This window comes from Urocitellus parryii, chromosome 2 (genome assembly GCF_045843805.1).
Source record: "Urocitellus parryii isolate mUroPar1 chromosome 2, mUroPar1.hap1, whole genome shotgun sequence".
Lineage (NCBI taxonomy): Eukaryota > Metazoa > Chordata > Mammalia > Rodentia > Sciuridae > Urocitellus > Urocitellus parryii.
Window position 1 is genome coordinate 94,826,099 of NC_135532.1, and position 26,223 is coordinate 94,852,321.

The 26,223-nt window shown below is 41.1% G+C and overlaps 1 protein-coding gene across 1 annotated transcript; it reads right to left on the minus strand.

Annotated features, from left to right (window-relative positions):
* Nucleotides 1–1,629: 1,629 nt before the first annotated feature.
* Wdr82 (WD repeat domain 82) lies at nt 1,630–25,581 on the minus strand. The gene is made up of 9 exons (XM_026383886.2): nt 25,145–25,581; nt 17,749–17,846; nt 14,425–14,491; nt 9,603–9,702; nt 9,001–9,117; nt 8,517–8,672; nt 7,401–7,470; nt 6,588–6,730; nt 1,630–4,391 (listed from the first exon to the last, which is right to left on the minus strand). Exons 1-9 carry the CDS (start codon nt 25,303–25,305, stop codon nt 4,362–4,364), a joined length of 942 nt encoding a protein of 313 aa, XP_026239671.1. The 5' UTR covers nt 25,306–25,581; the 3' UTR covers nt 1,630–4,361.
* Between the last annotated feature and the right edge of the window lie 642 nt (nt 25,582–26,223).

The window sequence follows — 26,223 nt, forward strand, 5'->3', positions numbered from 1 at the left end:
TTGCCCAAGAAACAGAAAGGATGCCTTTACTACCACTGTGAACTCAGCTTTAGGTACCATAAGGGTTACTTTTTCACTTGATTTTGAATGCAAACTTCTTTTTAGCTGGATTTAGCAGGAAACATACATCTGTTAAGATCCTTAGGCTTGCTGCTTGACAAACAGCTTCAATTCTTCACAAGACTGTTGGCATCTAAAACTTACTAAGGCTCAGGTAGTATGTGAACGACAAGGCAAACCACCTTCATGACTTCAGCTTTCTCTGAGTTCCTGAATTCACTCCTAGAATTGAAGTAACTTTTGCCAGGCAACTCAAGTTTTAGACTGCAGCCAGAATATCCAGTAAAACATGGTAAAACTTGTGCAGTTGTGAGATTCCATTTCTCAGATGTTTTTCAACAGAAAAAAGTATTACCATATATATTCCATTTTCCATATAATTGTATTCCTCAGCCCAGGATTTCCAGGCCTGAATCTGGGCCCAGTTGGGGCCATAACAAAATGTTAGTCCTTGAAGTTCTGCATAGCATCTCTTATCAGTCAGCTGGCAAATGCCAGAATGCTGTCCTAGCAGCCTACAGGAGACTTGACTTCCTCCTTCCTCAGCACAGCCTTCCCCCTTCTCCCTGAGCAAAGTGTGGGCAACATTCTGTCCCTGCCTCTTCCCTACATCAACTGCTAAACCAGCTCACTCCCACAGCCTGCTGGCCTCAATTCCGAACAAAGCTAAAGGCTACTCCCTGCTCCTGCTCTTGTTCTTTGCACAAGGCCAAGACCCAGGGAGTAGGTGCAACAGGTCTTTCAATTGCAGGGAGACCACAGTGAGTCTGGCTGTGGCAAGGGCAGCCATTCTGACTGATTTGTTCATATTTCCCAGCAGAGCTAAAGCTGCAGCAACCCTCCCACCACACCACACGGTAGTCTCTTACTCCTTGAGTACTCTTGAGTCAGGAGAACCTATCCAAGGCCAGCTACACCCAAGCCAGAAGGATCCTTCTATCAGAGTCCCTAGCCAACCTCCAAAGTGGTATAGAAGTAGACTGGCAGGATTTTCATCTGCTCTAGTTCAAAAAGTCAGAAGCAGGTCCTGCAGCTCTGATGATGCTGAGCTAGAGCAGCAGGCCCCAGGAATTACCATCTCACAAGGCTAGGCAATAAGTTACCAAAGCAAGTGACTAGGCCTTCTGCCAGACCTGGTGTAGAAGCCACCAAAAGCCAGGGTCTAGTAGGACATGCATATTCCAAGAAGTTGTCATTCTGGTCAAAGGTTGAAATAGTGGTGTGGGGTGTATGTGTGTGTGTGTGTGTGTGTGTGTGTGTGCAAGGCAGACTGACATATATGGCAGATAAGTTCCGAAGATTAAGGTCGGCTTAGGCTTTCCTTTAAATGTCACTCATTTCTGGTCCAGTGGCTGCTTATTAGAGCCTAGGGGTTCTTACTCGCCCATAGGCCTTATCTAGCAGGGGTTACAGCAGTCCATTCACACAGCATTACAGGGAGCCTCATGCAAGCTAAGAGAATGAAGGTAGACAACCCATCCCCTCCCTCTCTCCCTCCCTCTGGGGTACCAGGCAGACAATACTTCAGAAACTCAATGGAAGAGGCTGTACCCATAAAATTCTGTTTAAGACTGTTAACATGGAAAAAAAAGTTTATGTTAAGTACAAAAGGGACATAAAATTGTATATACAGTAGAATAACAACTATGTAAACACACCAAAAACCTATGCACAGAAATGTGTAGAGGAACATTTAACACCAAAAGATTAACAGTGGTACCATTTGGGTGGCCAATTGATTCTTTAAAATTCCCCCAATTATCCTAAATGAGTACTAATTAAGATTGAAATAGGGAGTAATTTTTAAAAACTATCCCCACTGGCTGGTGGTTGAGCAGTGCAGTGTTGCCGTCACATACAAAGCAGTGGCTTTGGCCCTAACTCCAGCCCCCAGCAATACATTTACTGCAGGGCCAGCTCTCAGTCTTTCTCTCCCTTTTATCCTAGCCACACTTGCAGCTTAATCTTTTCTATTCCTCCCCAACTCTGCTCCACAGGGTGTCAAGTAGAGGCTGTGAAGTGACATGTTTTTCAAAGGACATGATGCTTTGGACATCTGAGAACTCAAATACACATCATATTCCTACTATTGGAGAGTTCCTTCTCTGTTAGTTACACATATATAAATTATACAGCCTTTCTTGTTAACTCAGTTTCAAGCACCATCTCTGACCATTCCTAATGTGAACTTTCTACCCTGAAATGCCAGGGGAGGGCAGTAACAGCTCAAATTATTTGGTTTCTCAGAATCCCTCCACTCTGGGAAGGAAGAGCTACACAGTGGGTGGCATGGTAGCAGTTGCAGATTCCAGTCTACTCTTGGGAAAGGTGTATGCCTATTTGCCCTTTCACTTTGATTAAAAAGTCAAAAGAGTAATTGCTTAAACAACAAACAAACAACAAAAAAAGAGAAAGTGCTAGTGATTCACAGCCTATATCTGCTGCTAAACAGAAGCAGTGATGGCTTGATTTACCCTAGCAGCTATGTACCTTTGGGCAAGTCATAACTATTGGGCCTCAGTTTCTGGATCTGCATGGAGTGTTGTCTGCAATAAAATGTTTCACTGGGTACTTAATGAAGTAAAATGCCACTTGGTCTGCTCTTAAGAAGGCCATGCAGGGGAAGAAAAGGCCATGGGCTGGATATGGAGCACCCCAACTTGGGCCTAGCTAAAACCTCTTCCTCTCAAGAAAAAGCAAGAAAAAGAGCAAGAAAGTAGCCATACTAAGTAGGAGTAACCTGTAATTGGTAAGAAGCCTTAGACAAACAAAGTGCTCTGGTTTCAGCATCCTGTCCCTAAATGCTGCAAGCCAGGCACAGAAGCCATGCAAATGACTGTGACATATATACAGATGCAGACAGAGCACCACCAGGCAAAAAAGAGACTAATACTGCAGAGAGGACCCCAAAGTGCGGCTTGAGGAACAAAGGAAGTCATCCCAAGACCCTCACTTAGCTGCCATGGAAACAGCAAACACAAGAAGCTTTGCTTTTATTTAGTTTCCCAAAGGAAAAAAGGTAACAGGGAAGACTAACACTTGTGGCAAACACTATTAGCAAGGATGCAGTCTTTCTCCTGGGTTGCAGGACTCCACCTTCTTCGGCTGAACTGAGAAGCTACAGGTGATTTTATATATATATATGTATATGTATATATATATACACACACATACATACATACATATATATGCGTACATACATATATATGCATATATGAATGCACAAATATATTTAAATGAAGATGCACATACTGTGCTAAAATACAAACCAAAATCAAAGGTCATATATAAAAGGCTAAATATAACATATAACACAGGCCTAGAACCAACTCTTCAGTGGGAGCTGGGTAAAAGGGGGGTGTCAACTGGAGACTATGTACACAATTGTGGTGGACAGGGAAGGAAGGCATCAGTGTAAACAACTCAGACTCATTCCACAATACTGGCCCACAGGAAAAGAGCAATGCATCTCAGGTACAAAAATAGACTCCTACCTTGCTTTTGTACAAACCAAGCTTGGTAGGCACCCAGGACTGTAGGTTTGTCTTGATGATGGGACTGCACCAGGCTGCTGCTAAACCTTCTAGCCCGAGGAACACAATGCTACCCCTTCCCTCCCTTTTAGGTTCTTGAGCCTTTTCCTACCCAACACCAGAGCCTGGGGCCTATCCAGACCACCCACCCTTACAGGACAACTGCACAGCTTCCTGACAAGCAAGGTCCTTCTGTATTTATCCCTATCTTTGACCCCAAGGTATATGAAGACTTATTTCTGTAAATGTTTGGCACCTAACAAACATGATGGCTGTGGAATAATGCCACAATTACACAGGGAGACCCAGTAACAAGACATGCAGGGTGAGGGCAAGGGGCACTGAGCTGCCCAAGCATCTCAAAACCAGAACTGTGGCTTCCCATGCATTTATGGAGATGGGAGAAGGGATGTGCAGAATTGAAGACTTCATTGGCTCCTCAGCAGCAAATACATTCAAAACTGAAGGTGCTTTTGAGAGCCCCACTATAACCTAATCACAAGTCTGGTCACTCTGGAGGAACCTGGTGCATTGATGGCTGGAAAGGCTAAGTCCCAACTGAGTCGGTGGCACCAAGAGTTCTTATGAAGAAGCTCAACAAAGTAATTTTTTCTTTTGAGCAGATGTACAGCACATCCATGGGAAGGCCATGTGAAAGGATGTTGTCCAGCCCAGTCAAATGATCCAATCCCATTTATATCTCAGTCCACTCTGAGTTTTTCCTGCTGGCCACCCCCATTATACAGAAATAGCTGAGTAGCATCAGGGTCAGTCATCAATGGTTGGCAACCAGAAGGCCTGGAAAGAGAACACAAGTCATATAAGCCAGCTTTAAAAAGCCAAGCCCCCTCTCCCCACCTCAAGATTGAACCCAGAGCCTGGGGCAATGCTAGGCAAGCACTCTACTACTGAGCTGTATCCATAGCCCTTTTTATTTTGAGACCAGGTCTCATTAAATTGTTTAGGTTAGTGTTAAACTTGCAATCCTCTTGCCTCAACCTCCCAAATAGATGATATTACAGGCATGTGTCAGCAACCAGGCTTGTGAAGTGCTCTCTATACCCCCGATCCCCAATGGTGGAGAGTTATGGCCTGGTGTCATTCCCTCCCAAATGACCAACCCTGGCAGTCTGAAAACAAACACTCCACCTAGGCACTGTGGCACATACCTGTATCCCAGGGGCTGGAGAGGCTGAGGCAGGAGGATCTTGAGTGCAAAGCCAGCCTCGGCAAAAATGAGGTGCTAAGCAACTCAATGAGACCCTATCTCTAAAAAAATACAAAAGAGGACTAGGGATGGGGCTCAGTAGTCAAGTGCCCCCCAGTTTAATCCCTGGTATCTCCCCACAAAAAAGAAAAGAAACACTCTTCACTCTATGAAAGTTAAGCTGGTTCTGTTTCCTTCCAATACTCACTGTCCACCTTCCACCACAGTGGTCCAGTATGTGAAGAAAAAGAGGAATGCTATTTGGGGAACCTGGCCTCAATGGTAATCTGCCAGGTGACCTCAAACTGACCCCTCTTCTTCCTGAGCCACAAAAATGAGAGGGATTGAATTGGATGCTTTTTTCCACATTTCTTTCTTTTTTTTTTTTTTTAAAGAGAGAGTGAGAGAGGAGAGAAAGAGAGAGATAATTTTTAATATTTATTTTTTAGTTCTCGGCGGACACAACATCTTTGTTGGTATGTGGTGCTGAGGATCGAACCCGGGCCGCACGCATGCCAGGCGAGCGCGCTACCGCTTGAGCCACATCCCCAGCCCTTTTTTCCACATTTCTTCCGAGATTACTTGCTTGGTTTTTTTAAAAAAGGAAGGAAGGAAAAAAAAAAAGGAAGGAGACCGGTGTAGTGGCAATACCTGTAATCCGGCTATATCTACTTTTAATTTTTATTTTGAGATAGGGTCTTACTAAGTTGCTGAGGCTAGCCTTGAACTTGTGACCCAGCTGAATAGCTGGGATTTCAGGGAAGGAAGGAGAATGAAAAGAAAATAAAAGAAAAAAGAGAGGAAGCAACGTACTCTAGGTAATATGCAAATACCCAGGCAGGTTTAAGAGATCCAAGAAGAAAACTAGGAGCTGAGACTCACTGATCCTTTGTTTTCAAAGTCTTGTCTAGGAAGAGACAAAGACCTAGAGTTAATTCTAAGTGGTGAGTTATCATCAACTGTTAAGAGTTTTTGAGGAAATCTGTGTAAACCAAGAGAAATGAAAGACTGAAAGGATGTAGTCACAAAAAAATGGGTTCAGCTGGGCATGATGGTATATGCCTACATCCCAGCAACTGAGGAGACTGAAGCATGAGGATCCCAAGTTCAAGGCCAACCTGAAAACTTAAGTGAGACACCATCCCCCGCTCCCAAAAAAGGGCTGGGAATATAGTTCAGTGGTAAAGTACTTTTGGGTTCAATCCCCAGTGCCAAAACATACAAAAAATGGTTCAGAATACCAAGAACAAACTGGGTGCAGTGGTGCACGCCTATAATCCGAGTGGCTTGGGAGTCTGAGGCAGGAGGATTGTGAGTTCAAAGCCAGCCTCAGCAAAATTGAGGCACTAAGCAACTCAGTGAGACCCTGTCTCTAAATAAAATACAAAAAATAGAGCTGGGAATATGGCTCAGTAGTTGGGTACCCCCAAGATCAATCCCCAGTACCAAAAAAAAAAAAAAAAAAAAGACTACCAGCAGCAAAAAAGGTGTCTAGCATAGTCTAGGTAATCTCCAACTCCTACCCTTATACTGAAGACTAGTCTAGGTAATTTAAGTCTAAAAGCAGAGGTCATAGCAAAAACTGGCCTTCAATCTCTTGGGAACTCAAGAGGTGACCCCAGTTCGTGGGAAGAATAAAAAAATACCCCAGCCAAACATTACATGATGGGAGGTGAACAGGGAAGCCAGATGACAAACAGGTACTCAGTACCTACAGCATGCTATGCTCACTGCCACCCCAAAGGAGAGGGCCCCTATGTAGAAGACACTTAGCATTGTTCACATACCATGTTGGAACACGCACTGGCAAAAGTCATGAACTTGGGGTTAAACTGCAAACAGGTAATGGGGCCTGTGTGTTTACCATCCAGTACAGCTACTTTTATACCGCTCTCTCCATTCCAAACATGGATCTTGCCATCCTCTGAACCTAAAGAGAATCATCAAGGAAAATTTAATAGCTCAATACAAAAACAACTGAAATAAGAAAGACATGATTGAGAGATATGATTGAGGTCTGGAGAAAAGACAAGCTTCAGGATCCAGCCCTCAGTACAAAGTGGGAGGAAGGAGAAACAGTGAAGGAAGCACACTCAATTTGGGAATTAGTCTTTTTTGCGTGAAAGAGGCACTGCCAATTGAACCCAGGTCCCTGAGCATGCTAGGCATGCATGCTACCCTTGAGCTATATAGTTCCAGCCTTGGGATTTGAACTTGACCTTGTTTATTTATTTCAGGCAAGTCACTTCCCCTCTAACTTTACTTTTCCCATCCAAAAAGAGGCTGAATACCATTAGCTTAACAATATCTAGCCACTGAGGCAATTGAACATAGGGTTATTCCAGGAAGTTAATAATACTAATAAAGTAATTTTAGAGCTTAATTCTAATGCTGGTCAAGGGAAGATCAACAGTAATGTTGGTTCCAGCAAAGAACACCCCAAAGTCAGACAGTTTAAAGACACTATATCCTTGATATATGTGCTGTACAGAAACCTGAAACCATCTATTAAACAGGTTATGATATCATAATCAGTTTAATAGCTTGAACAAATGCACAGTACCACAGAAATAACTCCAAGAGAAATGAAGGAAGCTTACCAATCATAATAAACTGAGAGTCTGGAGTAAATGAAGCCTCTAGTGTGACAGCTTTGCTGTTGGCGTAACCCTAAAACAAAACCAAACAAAGCAGTTCTCTTGTTGTTATAGGGTCACTAGTTTAAAAATGCCTAGAACATCAACCCAGTAAACACATCATCTTCCAGGAAACCCTCTCATTATATTCTATACCACCAAGGTTTCAAATACAGTTGCCACCCTTAAAATATTCACTTCCTAACCGAATCCTATATGGGGGGGTAGGGGCAAGAAAACTTTTATTGAACCTAGGGGTGCTCTACCACTGAGCTACCTTCCCAGCCCGTTTTATTTTTTTTTAATTTTGAGACAAGGTCTTGCCAAGGTGCCGAAGCTGGCCTTTAACCTGCAATACTCTTTTAACTCCTAAGTAGCTGGCATTACAGGTATGCACCACACTGAGCAATTAAGAATTATTTTATATCTAAACACCTCACTTTGGTCACTTGGTGAGAAGCAAATGCTCTGAATCCAAAGGAACAAAGTTCATAGACAGAAAGATGGTGCAAGCTCATGCCTTAATCAGTGAAAAGATAACTGCTATTATACATCACTAATACAATTTTCAGCCCAGGAGGGAGAAGCAAGCAAGCAGTCATGCTCAAAGGATATCAATTAAGCCAGGCACAATGGTGCAGACCTCTAATCCCAGCTGCCTTAGGAGGCTAAGGCAGGAGGATTGCAAGTTCCAGGCCAGTCTGGAATCATCAAGATAAATAGGAGTTGAAGGGTTGGGGATGTGGCTCAAAGTGGTAGTGCGCCCGCCTGGCATGCACGAGGCACTGGGTTCGATCCTCAACACCACATAATAATAAAATAAAGATATTGTGTCCACCTAAAACTAAAAAAATAAATATTTTAAAAAATAGGAGTTGAAGCAAAATATGAGCAAAATTGGATGTGAACTTTATAGCCATTCTGCCTAGCTATATATACCTGTTTCCCAAATCTGCTGTTCTAGGAAACTAAACGAGACCCTGTCTCAAAGTTTAAAAAGGGTTGGGGATATAGCTCAGTGGTAAAGCGCTTCTGGGGTCAATTCCCAGTAACAGGGGAAAAAAAAAAATGTCAGCTCACCCCAAATGTGTGCATCACCACTCCCTTGAATGCATCAATGAGACGTATGAAGCTGCCGTTGGTGGAGATGAGTATAAGCTTGCCATCATTGCTGAACTTGAGTCCTGTCCACTCACAAGTCCGATCATACTGCATCTTAAATGTTGCAAATGGTCCCTGCAAAAGGTAAAAGCAGCCCCACGACAAAGAACATTTATAATTCCTTCTGTCAGAGCTAACTCCCTTTCTATATCAGTTTAGATTTCTTTTTTCTTCCACCCATTCCCACCCCCCTCAGCCCCCAGGGCCGAGGACAGAACTGAGGGCCTTGTGGGTGCTAGGCAAGCACTCTGCTACTGAAATTCCTTTTTGAGTGGGAAAGCAAAAGATAAACTATGGCTCTTTAATATCTACCACATATTCCCTCTACCATAAAAAAAGGGCTTAATATAACCATCTTTTCTCTAAAACTTCCATACCATCAAGATAATTCAAAGATTCAAACCTTATCAAAAGAACGAAGGTCATAAAGTTTGACCATTTCAGAGTTGACACCTGCAGCAAAAATTAACCCTTCTGGATCAAAAGAACAAACTGGCTTGCCCTGAAGATGCATGAGGCCCTAAGGAAAGAAGAAAGACGACAAAAAGTTAGTAAGAATCCCACCACCATATAATTGACCTTTCCTAATGAAAATTAAGCCTACCTACAGTACAGAAAAAGCAAACAAAAATCAAACTAAATTGAAGCTTTTAAAAAAAGAAGTCACCATATAAATAGATTTCTAATCAATCCTAACTGCACAATATAATAGACAAAAAGTTCAAATAAAAACAAATCCCCTGAGGCTAAAACCTGTGGCTCAAAAGCTCTAAGAAAAGAATTTTTTAAAACAATAAGCCACAGAGTATAAAGCCAACTACACTAGATTAGGGTTATCCGCTTACCAAGCAGCAATCTACCAGGAAAACAAGTTTCCTCTAAAGTTTAGGAAGACTCTGGGATCTCAGAATGGAACCAGTGCTTGCTTTCCTTCTTGAAAGAGAGAATTGATTATAATGCCTACCACAGGAAATGCTACAAAATGTAACTGTGAGGTATCATTACCTGGCAGTTAGGAGACCGGAGATCCCAGAGTCGAATAGTCTTATCAAGAGACCCAGAAATGAAAGTGTCATCCACAGGTGACATGGACAAGGCCACCACCCTGTAATGTATCAAGATAAATAGGAGTTGAAGCAAAATATGAGCAAAAATTGGATGTGAACTCTAGCCACTCTGCCTAGCTATATATACCTGTTTCCCAAAACTGCTATTCTAGGAAATATATGCAAGCATATCTGAAATAATCAAAGCCAACTAGTATGATGGAAAAAAGCAACTTAAAGCCTTACTATAAAAATATATAATTCTAAAACCACAATGAGATACTACTTTACACACACAAGCATAGCTATAATAATTAACGGACGTTGATGAGGATGGTAGAGCAATTGGAATACTTATACACTGCTGATAGAAATGTAAAAAGAGAGGAAATAATCCAAATGTCCATTAACTAATGAATGGATAAACAAAATGTGGTTCACCCATAAAATGCAATGGAATATTGTTTGGTAACAAAAAGTGATGAAGTACTGACTCATATTGACAACCTGGATAGACCTTAGAAACATCACCCTAAGTGAAAGAAACTAAGGACACAAGTTTTCTTTTTCCATTTATACAAAATGTCTAGAATATGCAAATCTACAGAGAAAGAAAGTAGATTAGTGGTTGTGAGGGACACTGGGGAAGTGAATGTGAATGGGTATGGGATTTCTCTTTGGGGTGATCAAAATGTTTTGGAATTATATAGCAAGGATTGTGGCCCAACTCTTGTGAATATAAACCCACTCTCCCCCGCCAAAAATCACTAAACCGGACACTTTAAAATGGATAATTTAGGTTGGCATGGTGGCACACATCTATAACCCTAGCAACTTGGGAGACTGAGGAAGGAGGATCTCAAATTTAAGACGGGCCTGAGCAACTTAGCAAGGTCCTAAGCAACTGAGCAAGACTCTTATCTCAAAATAAAAAATAAAACAGACTGGGGATATAGCTCAGTGATAAAGTACCCCTGGGTTCAATCCCTAGTACCAAAAAATAAAATGAATAACTCATGGCTTGATAACTATATATCAATTTTTTAAAGAAGCATGGTTTCTTAATAGGATGGTAGTAGCTAGGTGTGGTGGTACACATCTATAATCCTAGCTTGGGCAACTTGGCAAGTCTCAAAATACAATTAAAAGAAAAACAAAACAACAGTACAGTACAAGAGTACACTAATGTTTCCAAACTAGAGTGGCATCAGCATCACTGGAAGAGGTGTTTTAAAATGTAGATTGCGGGGATAGGGTTGTGGCTCAGTGGTAGAGTACACGCCTAGCATGCCTAGCTTGAACATTCCTAATCTGAAAATTAAGGGGCTAGGGATGGTAGGGTACTTGCCCAGCATGTATCTTTTTAAGCACTGACATGACACTGAAAGTGGAAAAGACATGACACTGAAAGTGGAAAATTCCACACTTGATCATACATATGGGGCTGTAGTCAAAATGGGATGAACCAGAAATACTGAATGAAATTAACTTCAGGCTATGAGTAAGGTATATATGAAACATAAATAAATTTCATGTTTACAATAAGTCCCGCTCCTAAGATATCTCATTATACATATGCAAATATTCTAAAATCTGAAAACTTCGAGGGATAAGGAGTAGTCCACCTGTACCATCCTGAGTTAATCACCAAAAAACTCTTCTTCCAATCATAACTCAACATTTGCACTAGCTCCTTAACAAAAGATACTGTTAAAAGCCAAAATCTCCAGAGAAAGTTGAGGCAGTTAGAAACCTAAGTGTCCAAGTCCATATGACTCTAACAGACTAGAGCAAGTGTTTTTAAACACTGAAAAGTATGAGGTGTTGGAGATGAAAATGTAGATATTCTTCTATCATATTTGATAGTGAAAAGTGGGTGAAAGGATCAATAAATAGACTTAAGATGAGGAATTCCAAGTAAGTTTGTAGATGCAATAAGGAAAAGGTCAATTATAGAGACAGAAGCCAAGTCGAAAGTGGGAGGTTAATTTCATCAAGGAAGGAAGGCTACTTCTTTTTCAAGGAAGGAGATCCAAAGAGAAGAATTTCAGGAAAAGGGATATAAGTTCAAAAGTACTCATTTGGATAACCGTGATTTTCTTAACAGAGGAACACAGTCATCTACTAAGAAACAGGGTTGAGGAATGAAGAGCCAGGCACAGTAGTGCAAGTCTGTAATCTTAGTGATTTGAGAGTCTGAGGCAGAAGGATCAAAAGTTTGAGGCCAGCATCAGCAGCAATTTAATGAGGTCCTAAGCAACTTAGTGAGATCTTGTCTCAAAACAAAAAATTAAAAGGAATGGTGATATAGATCAATGGTAAAGTACTTCTGGGTAAAGAAGATACAATAAGGAAGAATGGAAAAAAATCTCAGCAGGCACATTAACCCTTAATTATAAGCAGTAAATCTGTGAATACTGATTCATACACAATAACCAACAGCTACAATCTCCAGTCTTCCGCAACACAAGAATGCTAATCACTCAAAAGTACAACTGTTATTTATTTTTTAGTTGTAGATGGACACAATACCTTCATTTTATTTATTTTTATGTGATGCTGAGGATCTAACCCAGGGTCTTAGATGTGCTAGATGAGCACTGTACCCCTGAGCCTCAGAAGTACAACTATTAACAGGTAGCTCTCAGTCCATTTTTTGTCAGGACTCTGTAACACTCTAAGCCATCCTGGGTTACTATACATTTTTATAAATTAGAATAGGAGAAAATAACCCCAAGAGACTGAAATATTATCCAAGAAGATAAATATTTGTTAACAGCATTCAGCCAAATTGGAAAAATTGGAGAAAAAAAATTAGGGGAAGTAGGGTGAGGGTAAAAAGAAACAGCCTGCATATATTATATAATATAGAACAAGGGGGCTGGGGATGTGGCTCAAGTGGTAGTGCGCTCGCCTGGCATGCGTGCGGCCTGGGTTCGATCCTCAGCACCACATACAAATAAAGATATTGTGTCTGCCGAAAACTAAAAAATAAATAAAAAAAAAAAAAATAATATAGAACAAGGAGTTAAACTTCTTGACTTTAACAAAAAAGCCAGGCAGTGTGGTGGTACATGCCTATAATTCCAGCAACTCAGGAAGCTGAGTAGGAAGATCATGAATTCAAAGGTAGCTTTTAGTAAGGTGCTAGCAACTCAATGAGATTCCATCTCTAAATAAAAATACAAAATAGGGCTGGGAATGTGGCTCAGTGGTTGAGTGCCCCTGAGTTCAATTCCAGTAGCAAAAAAAGAACTAGGGATGTAGTTTGGTGGTTAAATTACCCTGAGTTCAATCCCTGATTCCCACCCCCCTAAAAAAAAGCAAAAATGTGTTTGCTTCCATTTTGCACCTTCTTTAAGATCTTTGAGGGCTGGGGATGTGGCTCAAGAGGTAACGTGCTTGCCTGGCATGCGTGCAGCCCGGGTTCAATCCTCAGCAACACAAACAAACAAAGATGCTGTGTCTACTGAGAAGTAAAAAATAAATATTAAAAAATTCTCTCTCTCTCTCAAAAAAAAAAAAAATGATCTTTGAATGTGGGGGCTGAGGGTGAAGCTAGCTCAGTGGCTGAGCGTGAAGCTAGCTCATTTGCCTAGCATGAGTGAACCCTCCTCCCCACCCGCCAACACAAAAAGCTTCACATGTAACATTTTTTTTGAAGGGACCTGCTGAAATGGGGGCCACCTGTACTGGAAAGCCTCATAAACGCAAACAGTTCTTTCATTAAGGGATACCTGAGATTGGCATTTTTAAATGCCAACTGTAATTTTTACTACATAGGTTTATTACTAAGTGTCTTTAATCCAAGGGATTAAAGGGATTGAACTCAGCATCTCCTGCATGCTAAACACATACTCTGCCAATGAGATACACCTCTAGCCCCTGCTATCTATCTATCTATCTATCTATCTATCTATCTATTATCCATCCATCTACACACACACTCGTATTTTTTTTTTTTGGGGGGGGTATGTACTGGGAATTGAATCAGGGGCACTTTACCACTTAGTTGGATCTCCAACCCTTTTTATTTTGGGATAGGGTCTTGCTAATTCACCCAGACTTGCTTTGAACTTGTAATCCTCCTGCTTTAGCCTCCTAAATCAATGGGATTACTGGTATGCACCACTGTGCTTGGTCCCTTACATACACGTGTGTGTATACACACATACATACATACACACACACACACATATATTTTTTTAAATTTATTCTATTTATTTAAATTTACGTGGTGCTGAGGATTGAACTCAGTGCCTCCCACATGCTAGGCAAGCACTCTACCACTAAGCCACAACCCCAGACCTCCTTATATTTTAACTGAGATTTTCTTTATCTTTGTAGCTCTACCCCTGCTTTCACAACCTTGGGAAATTGAGAATTAACTATTTAAGAAGGGCTAACAAAAAGCCACAACTTAGAGAGATCTTGTCTTAAAATTAAAAGATTTGGGGATGTGGCTCCATGCTTTAGTACCACTGGGTTCAATTTCTAGCATATGTGGGGGCAGGCTAATGAAACAAAGATAGTCAGGTTTACTTGGTGGTAGAATACCCAACTTCAATCCCAACCTACCCCAATAGCTGGCTACTTGTTCCTGATGGTTATCAGACTCATTCCCAACATCACCATGACTATATCTTCCTAAAGATTTATAAAAAGAATACCAAAGAGCAGTGAGGAAATAGCTTTGGTTCACTAATAAAATCCACTCTTCTGTTTTCTGGGTTAGCTCAGGGATAAAATAACTACCCAATTCTGCAATACCTGGGTCTTACCTTTTGCTATGTCCAGGAAAGTATCTGATGTATTTGTTGTCATGTAAGGATAGGTAACGGATAGTATCTGCAAGAAGACAAATAAGGGATGGTGATACTATATTATTTAAAAGCAATTTACTTTGCAGTTTCATCTTGAAGAAAAGACAGGATCAAAAACCCACTGTATTCCATCACCCAAGTAAAGTGTTTAATAAATAATGGTGAATAATTCTTCTTAGCAGCTTAAGAGTAGGTATATAGATTTCTCACAACTCAAAAGCAGTTCTAAGTTAACAGCATACAGACAGAGCCGTTTGGGGGCTCTGGGTATAACTCAGTGGTAGAGTGCTTACCTAACATGTATGAGGCCTTGGGTTCAATCCCAATCAATACCAAAATTAAAAGTAAAATAAATCACTGTTCGACTATCAATATTTGGCTTCTTCAAAATTACAATGCAACTTGCCCTGCAAATATACCCTGGCAAAAAACTATTAGTCTTAGTGCCCACAGAATGGAAAAACCTTATAGAAACACATTTGGCTGCTGAGGAAACAGGCTCAAAGCTATGAGCAGCCACAATAAGCTACAGATCAGGATGGACCCTGGCAGCAATTTTTTCCAGGGTTCTTCAAGACTGTCCCATCCCAACATTCCATAGGATACACAATGTACACTGCAACTAACACAGAAACTAATGTCTAGATTTGGGTTGAGGACATTAAAAAAAAAAAAAAAAAAAAATATATATATATATATATATATATATATATATATATATATCAAACTCACGAAATATATCAAGTAACAGAAATGAGATTTTGCAGTTTTAAAGAAAGGAATAATCAGCAAGATTTGTGCTTAGGAAAAAGAAGACACACACCCTTAAAATCCAGGTCAGGGGCTGGGAATGTGGCTCAGTGGTAAAGTGCTTGCTGGCATGAGGCCCTGGGTTTGATTCCCAGCACCCCAAAAAGAAAAAAAGAATCCCCCCCCACACATAACCCCCCCCCCAAAAAAAAACCCACTAATCAGCTGGGCATAGTGGTGCTTGCCTGTGATCCTAGCAACTTGGGAAGCTGAGACAGGGGGCTGCAAGTTTGAGGCCAGCCTCGGTAAATCAGCAAAGCTCTCAGCAACTTACTGGGGATGTTGCTTAGTGATAAAGCACCCCTGCGTTAAATGTCCAATACCAAAAATAAAAATGGAAAGAAAAAAACAAATCATTCTATTTTAAAAAGTAAACAATAAAAAAGATGATGGTGGCAGGGGAATTAAGTGCCATAAAGAACAGAATTGGAAAAGTAGGAAAGTACTATGCTTCTAAAAAAGATGAGGAAAAAGAAGAAATTGCTGAAAAATAGTAATAGAAAATGATACCAAAATGCAGGGAAACAAAAGCACAGAAAGAACATTCTAAAGTCAAACAGAAATCCAGAACATAGAGGTTGAAAGCAGCATGTGATTCACCCAGTGGTGGTTCATAATTGTACTTCCTAATAAGAGGGTATTTAACCTGGGAAATTTCAGAAAAGGCTACCTTTTTATGTTCTGTAACTACAGTTTCTTTGAAAACATCTTCAAACTTCTCAAATGACAACTATAAAGTATTCCTGATCTAGTGTTAGAAACTACTCACCTGCCCTAAGAAGAAAAGACTTCCTCCCCATTACCTGGATTCCCAGAGACGAGCAGGGCTTCACCATCCTTTCCGCCCCACTTGGTAGCTGGCGCGCTGTTCCTGGCAAGGCAGTGGCCTGTACAGTTATCTCCTTGTACCGGGTGGTATCATAGACCCTCAAACTGTACAAACTACTACCTCAGCCTGGAATCAGGCAAAAAGGAAACGGAGCGCTGGAAGAACTCTTCAGGATGCACTTGAGACAGGAAAAGCAAGATTCCCACAGCAGAGGCCTGGCAGCAAAGCTGCAAGTGCCACACATTTGCCTGATATTGTACCACATTTGGAGAATCCTCATTTAATCACTCAGAAAAGCAGCCCAACAGAAGAAATGTACCAGTCATTCAGATGATTATATACAAATATTTTCCTCAGGATCCTAATGTTTTATATTCTTATCCAAAAGCATCAACTGCACTGTTTATTAAAAAACCACTTCTGAAATAGAGACATGAAAAGTAGAAATAATATACTTACTAAAAAAATCAACTACAGGTAGAAGATCTTGTTAAAGGAAAAAAGAACAAACAAAAAATATGAAGACTTCTGCCCATCTGCTCTGAGACAGACACAGCCAAAATTGCAGTCTAAGCAATCCTTGTTGAATGACATTAGAGAGAGGTTACTATAAAAAGTAAAACAATAAACCAATGAGGCAACGTTAAAAAAAAAAAAGAGTCCTAATATGAAATTAAGTGTTATAGCTCAATTATCAAGACAATCTTTTAACTTGGAAGGAGTCATCCCAGGGGAAATGCAGATAAAAACAAAGACCGTTTATTACAGAAAGAAATTCACAGGTTTTAATTTCTAAAAATAATTTATTCTTCAAAGATGATCAGTTTTATTTAAAAGTAAAAAGGGAGGGACTGAGGATATATCTTAGTTTACTTGGCATACGCAAGGCCCTGGGTTCAATCCCCAGCACCGCAAAAAAAGAAAGAAAGAAAAAAAAAAGCAGGAGTGGGGGTGGAGGGGTGAATAAAATTCAGATTAAAAAAGTATCCCTAAAATCAAAGATGACTAAGGTTAGTATACTGTCCTTTATGACACAGACCATTAAATGATGCACTATATCAAAAACTCTTCTTTATTTAAACTTCTACTGAGGCAGAAGGATCATCTGAGCCTAAGAGTTTGCTAGAGCCCAGGGATTTGAAGAGTGAACTAAAGTTTTCTCATATTTTTATGAAAACTCTTCTCAAATCTACATATTGTTTTTGCGGCGCTAGGGATCCAACTCAGAGCCTTTTGTTAAGTTCTACCACTGAGATACACCCCCAGACCTCAAATCTACATATTAAGAATGGGAACTATTTTTCTTCAATAGTTTACTACTTGCTATGTGTCAAGTATTCTTTCCTTTTATTTGTTCTAAAAGTATTTTTTCAAGTTTCAAGGAGTATTAACTTAGAAGTAAATGTAATTAGTTGCTTCCTTTTCTACTCAATATTAACTGTAGATTTTTCATTCTTAGTTCCAAATCTTTCAAAGTGCTAGTACTGCTTCCAGCATTCCTTTAGTTATAATTTAATTACCAAATTGCTAACATCATAGGAAAATAAACTAAACTATAAACAAAGCAGAAGTAGTCACAAAGATTTCATGAACTATTTAACAAAGGAAACCATAACCTTAACTTCCTAAAAAGGTTTGCTTACCGTCTATTTTGTTAGAGCTGTAAACGACTGTGTTTGCTGCATGCGTGTATCTGATGAGGTCCACACCATATTTCTTACTGTATAAGGTTCTCTTTGGTCTGATGAGGAAATGGACAGAGAAAAAAAAAATCATCAAAATTCTTCAACTCCAAAATATGACATCTCCATATAAAGAGTAGCACTTGAAATGATGTGGTGAGGATGAGGAGTCTCAGTCAGTAAGTTCTAACACTGAAAAGAAAACAGAATTGCATCCAAAAGGAGGAAATAGCTAGGCACCGTGGTGCATTACTATAATCCCACTGACTCACAAGGCTGAGGCAAGAAGATCATCAGGTTTGAGGCCAGCCTAGACAATTTAGCAAGACCTTATCTCATAATCAAAAACAAAATGGAGGGGTTAGAGCTGTGGCTCAGTGGTAGAGCGCTTGCTAGCATGTATGAGAATTTGAACCACAGCACCACATAAAGAAATAATAAAGGTCCATCTACAACTAAAAAATGTATTAAAAAAAAAAGGACTAATGATATAGCTCAATGGTAGAATACGCCTGGATCCAATCCCCAGTACCACCCTCCAAACACCAAAGGAGGAAAAATCAATTAATCAAGGGATGAGGTGGTATACCTGTAGTCCCAACTACTTAGGAGGCTGAGGCTGGGGATTCCTTGAACCCCAGAGAGCTCTGAGTTTGAGATGCTGTTAGGTAGTAGTTAGTAGAAATGAATAGTAAAATGCATAGCAAGATCCCTACAGATTTATTTTAAGGTTTATTTAAAATCACAGGTTTATTATAAGGTACTGCCAAGACAGATGAGTAAATAACTTATAGTAGATAACCTGTAGAAAAACATTAGTACATAAACCTTGAAGATAAACAATGTTAAAAGAGCCAGTTGGGGGAATACATTAAGAAAGAAAGATTTATGGGTCTAACTCTCTACAGAGCCCATAAAGGTCAAGATAAACTAGAAGTTATGGCCCCAAGTGTCTCCTTGTTTCAGAAAGGGCAAAATCTTGAGGACCATGATAAGTTAACCTCTCTGATTGCTGACCCCAGCCACATTAACATAGGCTTGACTTACAGATGAAGACCTTTTGAATAGGATGGCTACCACAACAGAAAGGACCAATTAGGGTAAAAAACTCCACTGCCTTGATGTGAAGGAGTTGAATACCTGATTGGTAAAGAATGATGCAGAAAGTGGTCCAGTTTTCAAGGCAAACACAAAAACAACAATGAATGTGGAAGTAGCTTTGTTTCCTTTGTTATCACTCTTTCCCTTGAGAGTGTTCTCTGCTTGTGCCTTCTTTACTTTCACCTTACTCTCACTTCATTCCACTTTATCTTCATTGATTATAAAATTCTCTTACATGACTCTTGGTGTCTGACTTTAAATTTTCTTTTGTTGCAACACCAGAATTGAGGTTTGGAGTTTCAGCTTCCTGCTCTGTGACAATGTAAACTGAAGTTCTCTGAAGAAACTGCATCTATATATATGTTGAAGATTCTGCAGAATGCTTAACCTTAGCTGACTAGAACACAGTGATGGGTACAGAGAAAGAATGTTTTCGATAGCCAAAATCATCTCAGGACATTTTAGGCCCTTTAACAACTACTTACCTTAACTTTCATACTGACATAATATCCTGTCTGTCTGTCTCTCTCTCTCTCTCTCACTTTGTACCAGGGATTGAACCCAGGGGTGCTTATCAGTTATAAGTGTTTGATTTATGAGTTTCTTCTGTTTGGTGACTTCATATAACCTTTTCCACAGTAAAACATGTCATTCAGGGTAATTTAATCTGTTTTTAGGGCATGGTCACTCATATTTGCCTCAGGAAAAAAAAAATTAAAATGGTCTTATTTCCTTTAAGACAAAGTTGTTATTTTACATCAAAGGAGACCAGCCTGGACAATATGACATTCTGTGCTCTTAAATTTTTTTAAATCAAGCTCAATGGCCACAGAAAGAATTATGAAGCATAAGTAAATATGAGGGTTCACGAGTTCAATCTTTTTAAAAATTTTTTTGGTACCAAGGATTGAACGCAAGGGTGCTAAACCACTAAACAACATCCTCAGCCTTTATATGTTTTATTTTGAGACAGTGTCTCACTAGGTTGCTTACAGCCTTGTTAAGTTGCTGAGGCTGGCTTTTAACCTGAGATTCTCCTGCCTCAGTCTCCTAAGCCGCTGGGTGTGCATATGTGTGCCACAGTGCCCAGGTAGATTCAATCTTTGGTTTTGGGTACTGGTGATTGAACCCAGGGATACTTTACTACTGAGCTACGTTCCCAGCTCCCAACTACCCCACCACCTTAAAAAAAAAAAAAAAAAAATCTGAGACATGGTCTTTCCAAATTGCTTAGAGCCTCACCAAGTTGCTGAGGCTAGCCTTGAACTTGTGATCCTCCTGCCTCAGCTGGGATGACAGGCATGTGCCACTATACCTAGCTCAATTCAATCTCTACTACAAAACTTAAAAGCTTTTGAGAAAAGTATACCTATTTAGAAAGAAAGATACACAAAACAACACACAAGTCATGTCTTAACAACAAAGAGGGACATGAAAATAAGTCAACCCCAAGAGCTTTTTTTTTTAAGCCTTTCACTTAGAAAGCTTTCCTCAAGAAGGTAATGATTTATGAAAACTGAAACCAGACGCAAAACAGTCTGCCTTTCTTAGTATACCCTGCTCTGGCAGAAGATATCCTATTTGCTGAAACTTTTAGGAGGCAAACCTAACTCTAAAGGCAAGCCTAAATCCCTAGTAAAAAAATGGTTCTTTTTATTTTAACATAAAATCACACATTTCCAGTCCAGGTTACCAACTCATTTGATGAAGTTCCTAAATGTCTTTATAGAACCTTCAAGATCAAGCTAAAGCAGATCTCAGCAAAAAACAAACAACAAAAACCACCCAATTATCTCTGTAAAATTAGATCTGAATGCCAGAACAACTCATATGTACCAAGTAAGAAAAGCAAACACAGATAATCCCATCTACTCAGTAGGTTGAGGCAGGTAGATCACAAGTTCATGCTCAGCCTGGGTAACTTAGTGAGACATTATTTCAAAATAAAATAAGAAAAGGACTGGGGACATAATTTAGTGGTAAACCACACTACCACTTTCCTAAAATGACTTAAAAATAAATTTCTACATTTTAAGTCTTAGAAGGATTTCAAAATCCTATACCAACATTTATCAAGAGTTCAAATTTATGAAAATATTCACCCTCTCTACGCGAAATCCTCTTGGAACCTGGATGCTAAACACTTAAATGACTCGGGAAGCCTTAAGAAGCCAATCATTTGTCTGGGCTTGGTGGTGTATGCCTGTAATTCCAGTAGCACAGGAGGTTCACAAGCTCAAACCAGCCTCAGCCATTTAGCAAGGTACTAACAACTAACTCAGTGAGACCCTGTCTTTAAATAAAATACAAAAATAGGGCTGGGGATGTGGCTCAGTGTTTGAGTGCCCCCGAGTTCAATCCCTGGTACCCCCCCCCAAATTAAAACACAGAAAACAGTCCAGGATGTGCATTGATGGTTAAGCCTCACCCCTGGGTTCAATCCCTGATACTAAAATAAAAAAATAAAAAGAGCTGGGGATGTGACTCAGTGGTTAAGTGCCCCTGGGTTCAATATCTGGTACCAAAAAAAAAAAAAAAAAAAAAAATCAATCATTTAGATCAGTAGCACACACCCTATAATTCCAGCTACTCAGGAGGCTGAGGCAAGAGGATTACAAATTTGAGACCAGACTGGCAACTGTAGCTCAGTAGTAGAGCACCCCTTGGTTCAATTCACTGTACTGCAAAAAAAAAGTCAATTATTTGCATTTTCAATTGTTGCTAATGCCAATGAAGCCAAATAAGACTTCTCACAACAAATGCACTGGAATTTCCACATGCTTACCTTTACTGAAATAATTGTCACTCTAGAAAGGTTAAAAAAAAAAAAAAACTACTTGGTCCACCATCTAGGATTCTGCTATAGGGTTACTGCATGGCATCCGGTGAGGCAGTAAGTTATGAGCATGCACTTGCTTTCTAAAGACAGCTAACTTTATATGTATCAAACCAAGCCCTATTTCAGCCCATGGCAAAACAGAAAAGACCCTGAAATACCAATGCTAAAAGAATATGGTATAAAGAAGTTGGGGGACGGCTGGGGATGTGGCTAAAGCAGTAGCACGCTCGCCTGGCATGCGTGCGGCCTGGGTTCGATCCTCAGCATCACATACAAAGATGTTGTGCCCGCCGAAAACTAAAAAATAAATATTAAAAAATTCTCTCTCTCTCTCTCTCTCTCTTAAAAAAAAATGAAGTTGGGGGGAGGAGTGTTAAACATTGATATGGCCTTCTAAAATTTATCAAAAACATTAACCTGAGATTTGTTCCTAATAAGTCTATAATTTCATTTCCTGGTTTGAAAGATCCTAATATATTAGATTCATTTCAAGGGTCTTTACTCAAGGCCATACACAACACTTAGGATCAAAATTTAGCAAGGCCTCAAGCAACGTGGCAAAACCCTGAATCAAAATTAAAAGGGTGGGAATGGTGGCACATGCCTGTAATCCCAGTGGCTCAGGAGGCTGAGAGAGGATGATCACAAGTTCAATGCCAGCCTCAAGAAAAGCGAGGCACTAAGTCACTCAGTGAGACACAGTTTCTAAATAAAAAATACAAAACAGGGCTGGGGATATGGCTCACTGGTCAAGTGCCCCTGAGTTCAGTCCCTAGTATCAAAAATAAAAAATAGCCGGGTGCAGTAGCAAATGCCTGTAATCCCGGCGGCTAGGGAGGCCGAGGCAGGAGGATCAAGAGTTCAAAGCCAGCCTCAGCAATGGCAAGGCGCTAAGCAACTCAGTGAGACTGTCTCTAAATAAAATACAAAATACAGCTGGGGATGTGGTTTAGTGATCAAGTGCCCTTGATACACTACAATCCCTAGTACCCCAAAATAAAAAAAATTAAAAAATTAAAAAATAAAAAGGGTTGGGGATGTGGCTCAAGCGGTAGTGCGCTCGCCTGGTGCTGGGTTCAATCCTCAGCACCACATAAAATAAAGATGCTGTGTCCACCGAAAACTAAAAAATAAATATAAAAAAAAAAAAGAAAAAGAAATCTATATTGAAATGTTTAGGGATAAAGGGGTTGATATCTCCAACTTACTCTGTAATGGGAAAAAAAGGCATGTTAAATATTTACCTATGGAATGATAAAGCAAATGGTGCAAAACTTAATAAGTTGTTGGATCATTTTTTCAAGTGTATTTCAAGTATGTTCTTTTTTCCCCAAGGGAAGTCTTTGAAACATTGTAACTTTCAAAAAGTCTATAATTGTAAAAAGCCAAAATTGGCATTTTACAATATAAGACTTCATAACAGGAAGAAATTCTCAACATTTGGTGACAAACTGAAGAAATGCCAGGACAACCATCATTTCCTTTGAACGTAGACATGTATTTCCACTGTTAGGTTCTGGAGGTAGGTTCTAATCTTGTGCGCAAGCACTGAAAATTTCAAGCAAACCAGCTTCAATTTACTTCTAGTTCCAGGACTTCACAATGACAATCTCTACCCTAGCTTTAAACATTACTTCCTCTTCCAAACATTAAAAAGCTGGGCCATGTGCCTGAAATCCCAGCTACTCCAGAGGCTGAAGCAGGAGGATTATAAATTTGAGGCTGCCTGGGCAACATAGCAAGTAATCCCATCACAAACAACAAACTGATTCAAGTAGCCAGACATGGACAGAATTCATCTACTAAATGAATAACACTGACTCAAATAACTAAGTATCTGTTCAGCTAACAATTCCTTTTCCCCAACAGGTGCAGTGGAGCTCACCTGTAATCTCAGCTACCTATCTGGAGGTTGAGGCAGGAGAATCCTAAATTCTAGGCCAGCCTTAATGACCTAGGGAGATCCATTATCAAATTTTTGAAAAAGGGTTGGGGATGTAGCTTCCTGGTAGAGCACCCCTGGGTTCAATAGCCAGTACTAGAGGAAAAAACTTCCCTCTCCCCCAGGACCATCACACTGTAGGCCACTCTTCCACATGACTGCAAGCAGATCCAAAGCCAGTTACATAATACTTTATCATAGCTCCAGTGGGGAAGAAATTTGGGGAAAACATAGTTCTGTCCAAAACAGCATTACTTTAGATAATCAAATTCACAAATGAAGAGACAAATTCCAAAAGAAAAACATCAGTTGTTTGGGGGTGGGGGGGGGATCAAAAAGGACAGCTTGGAGAAAGTAGAGAAAAAAAATCCAAGGATTCAAAATATAAAATTTGTAACTAGGTAACAAAATGAAGTCTGAAAAAACTAGTAGCCACTGAATTAAAGGGAACATCCTCAAACCTTCTTGGGAAAGGAGGCTGAGGGGAAATAAAATTTAGTCTAAACTAGTTTCTGCTCCAAAGGAGCAATTCAGCAAGGACTTGGAGCAAGTCCACAGGGATGAGGCCAGACTGAGAAGGCCCACAGAGGAAAAGGTAAAGCGCTCTCTGTTCATAAGATATTGCAAAGACATGCCAAGTGTAGTGACCTGGTGCAACATAAAACTTTGATGACCAGATTCAGAATTTTGATAATTCCAAGTGGACCAGAAACTGTTAAAATAATGTGTAAGGGGAAACACGAAATTGTCCTGGGATGCTTTACTTTAAGGAGTTCACATTCGGATCAGAATGGGACAGTCAAATTCGCTTGTGAATGGCAAAAAGGAAAAAAAAAAAAGTTTCAGGATGTTAAAAAGTTTATAATAAACGTGGAGACCAGGTCTGAGGGAATAAGTGCAAGGCTTGGAAGAGGAAGAAAAGGCCAGGGGCTCAAGGAAGCACAACAAATAAATCCTGACAGCCAAGAAATGCAACCGACGGGGCCTGACGGCAGAAAGGCCACGACAAGCTGGGGACCGGCGGAGTGCCAGAGCTGAATTGAGGTCACCGCGGAAAGGGCAGAGAGAGCTGACGCTGTTGGATGAGTAGGAGAGCAGTCCCTCCAGTTCTGCGTCCAGCCCAGAGCCGACCTGCACCTCCTACGGTCGGAAGAGCGGGAAAAGCTACCTGCTGGGCCCGGGATGCACGGACAGGGCCCTTAAAGGTCAAGGTCAAGGCGGGTTTCGGAAAACGACACAGAAGCACTCTGAAGAGGCCGAAGACATAAAAAAAAATGTTATTATTATTACGATTATCGTTATTTTATAAAGAAAGAAAAGGTCTTTGGACGGCTGCGGAGTGCAGGCGTCCCAGGAAGAAGCAAAAGAGACCGGGGGCCGGAGTCTGGACGGAGGGCGGGCCGCGGGACCAGTGCTGGGCCACAGAAGGGAGGGAGGGACTCAAGAGCCGGGCCCAGAGCCACCGCCGCACTCACTTGCCCTCCTGGCAGTCATAGAGCACGATGGAGTCGTCGTCACTGCTCGAGATGACCGTCTCGCCATTGGGGCTGAAGTCAAAGCAGTTAATCTTGTCTGAGTTCTCGCGGAACACCTTGGCGACGCGGAAGCTCCGCAGCACGCTGTCGGTCAGCTTCATGGCGGCGGCTGCTGGAGGCGGCAGCGGCGCAGGGCCGGGGCGGGGCTGGATGGCGGGCGAGCGGGCGGGCTGCGGAGGGCCAACCCGGGCGGGGCGGGCGCCGCACTGGCGGCGAGCGGAAGGGCTGCGAGCAGTAAGTCCGCCTCCTTCCCCTCTCGCACTGGCGATACTCTTCTGCCTGGACCGTGGGGCCTAGGCGACCGTTCCTCCTCAGAGTCGCCTCAGGGCCAACCGGCGCGGCACCGGCTCATTGTGTCCGCCATCTTGGGGCGACAGGCAGAAGCCCAGGGCGGGGAATTTTAGCCGCGGCGCACGCCGGGAAAGGGGGCGGGGCGGGAACGGAGGCCAGAGACTGGGAGGCAGGGTGGTGACGTCAGCGCGGCGGCAGCTGAGTGCAGGGACTGGGTAGCCAGAGGCGACAGTTCTCTTTCTGATGGCAGGGCCTGAGGGCTTTAGACCTCCCTCAGTGGGCGGAAAGGCCTCGAGTGTCGGGGGCTTTTCGGTTTTTTTGTGTGATTGCCTCCCCCTAGGGAGACTCAGGCCGCAGGTACTGCGGAGGTCTGATGTGCGCCTGAGGCCTATTTTGGGGGTGAGTCGTGTGAACCCGTTGCCGAAGTGCTTGATCACTCCTCCACTAGAGGTCCAGTTTATTTTATTGAGGCGTAATTTGTGGTGGACTGCACACATTTTAAGTGTGGATGATTTTTTTCAGTTGGATATGCTGTATACTGTTGATCAGTAGAATTTTTCTTTAAGCTTTTTTTTTTTGTTCTTTTTAGATGTACACATCAGTGGAGTGTACTTTATACACTATTATACATACATTATATATACATACCATTCTTGAGGTTGAACATGATGTGGAATTACACTGGTCTTGTATTCATCATGTATGAACATAGGAAAGTTATGTCAGAT

Coding starts and splice junctions, on each gene's coding strand:
- Wdr82 (XM_026383886.2), bottom strand. CDS start 25,305: ATGAAGCTGACCGACAGCGTGCTGCGGAGCTTCCGCGTCGCCAAGGTG. Junction 14,492..17,748: donor CAGCTCTAACAAAATAGACG/GTAAGCAAACCT, acceptor GTCTTCTTGCAG/ATACTATCCGTTACCTATCC. Junction 4,392..6,587: donor CCAGTGCGTGTTCCAACATG/GTATGTGAACAA, acceptor TTCTCTTTCCAG/GCCTTCTGGTTGCCAACCAT.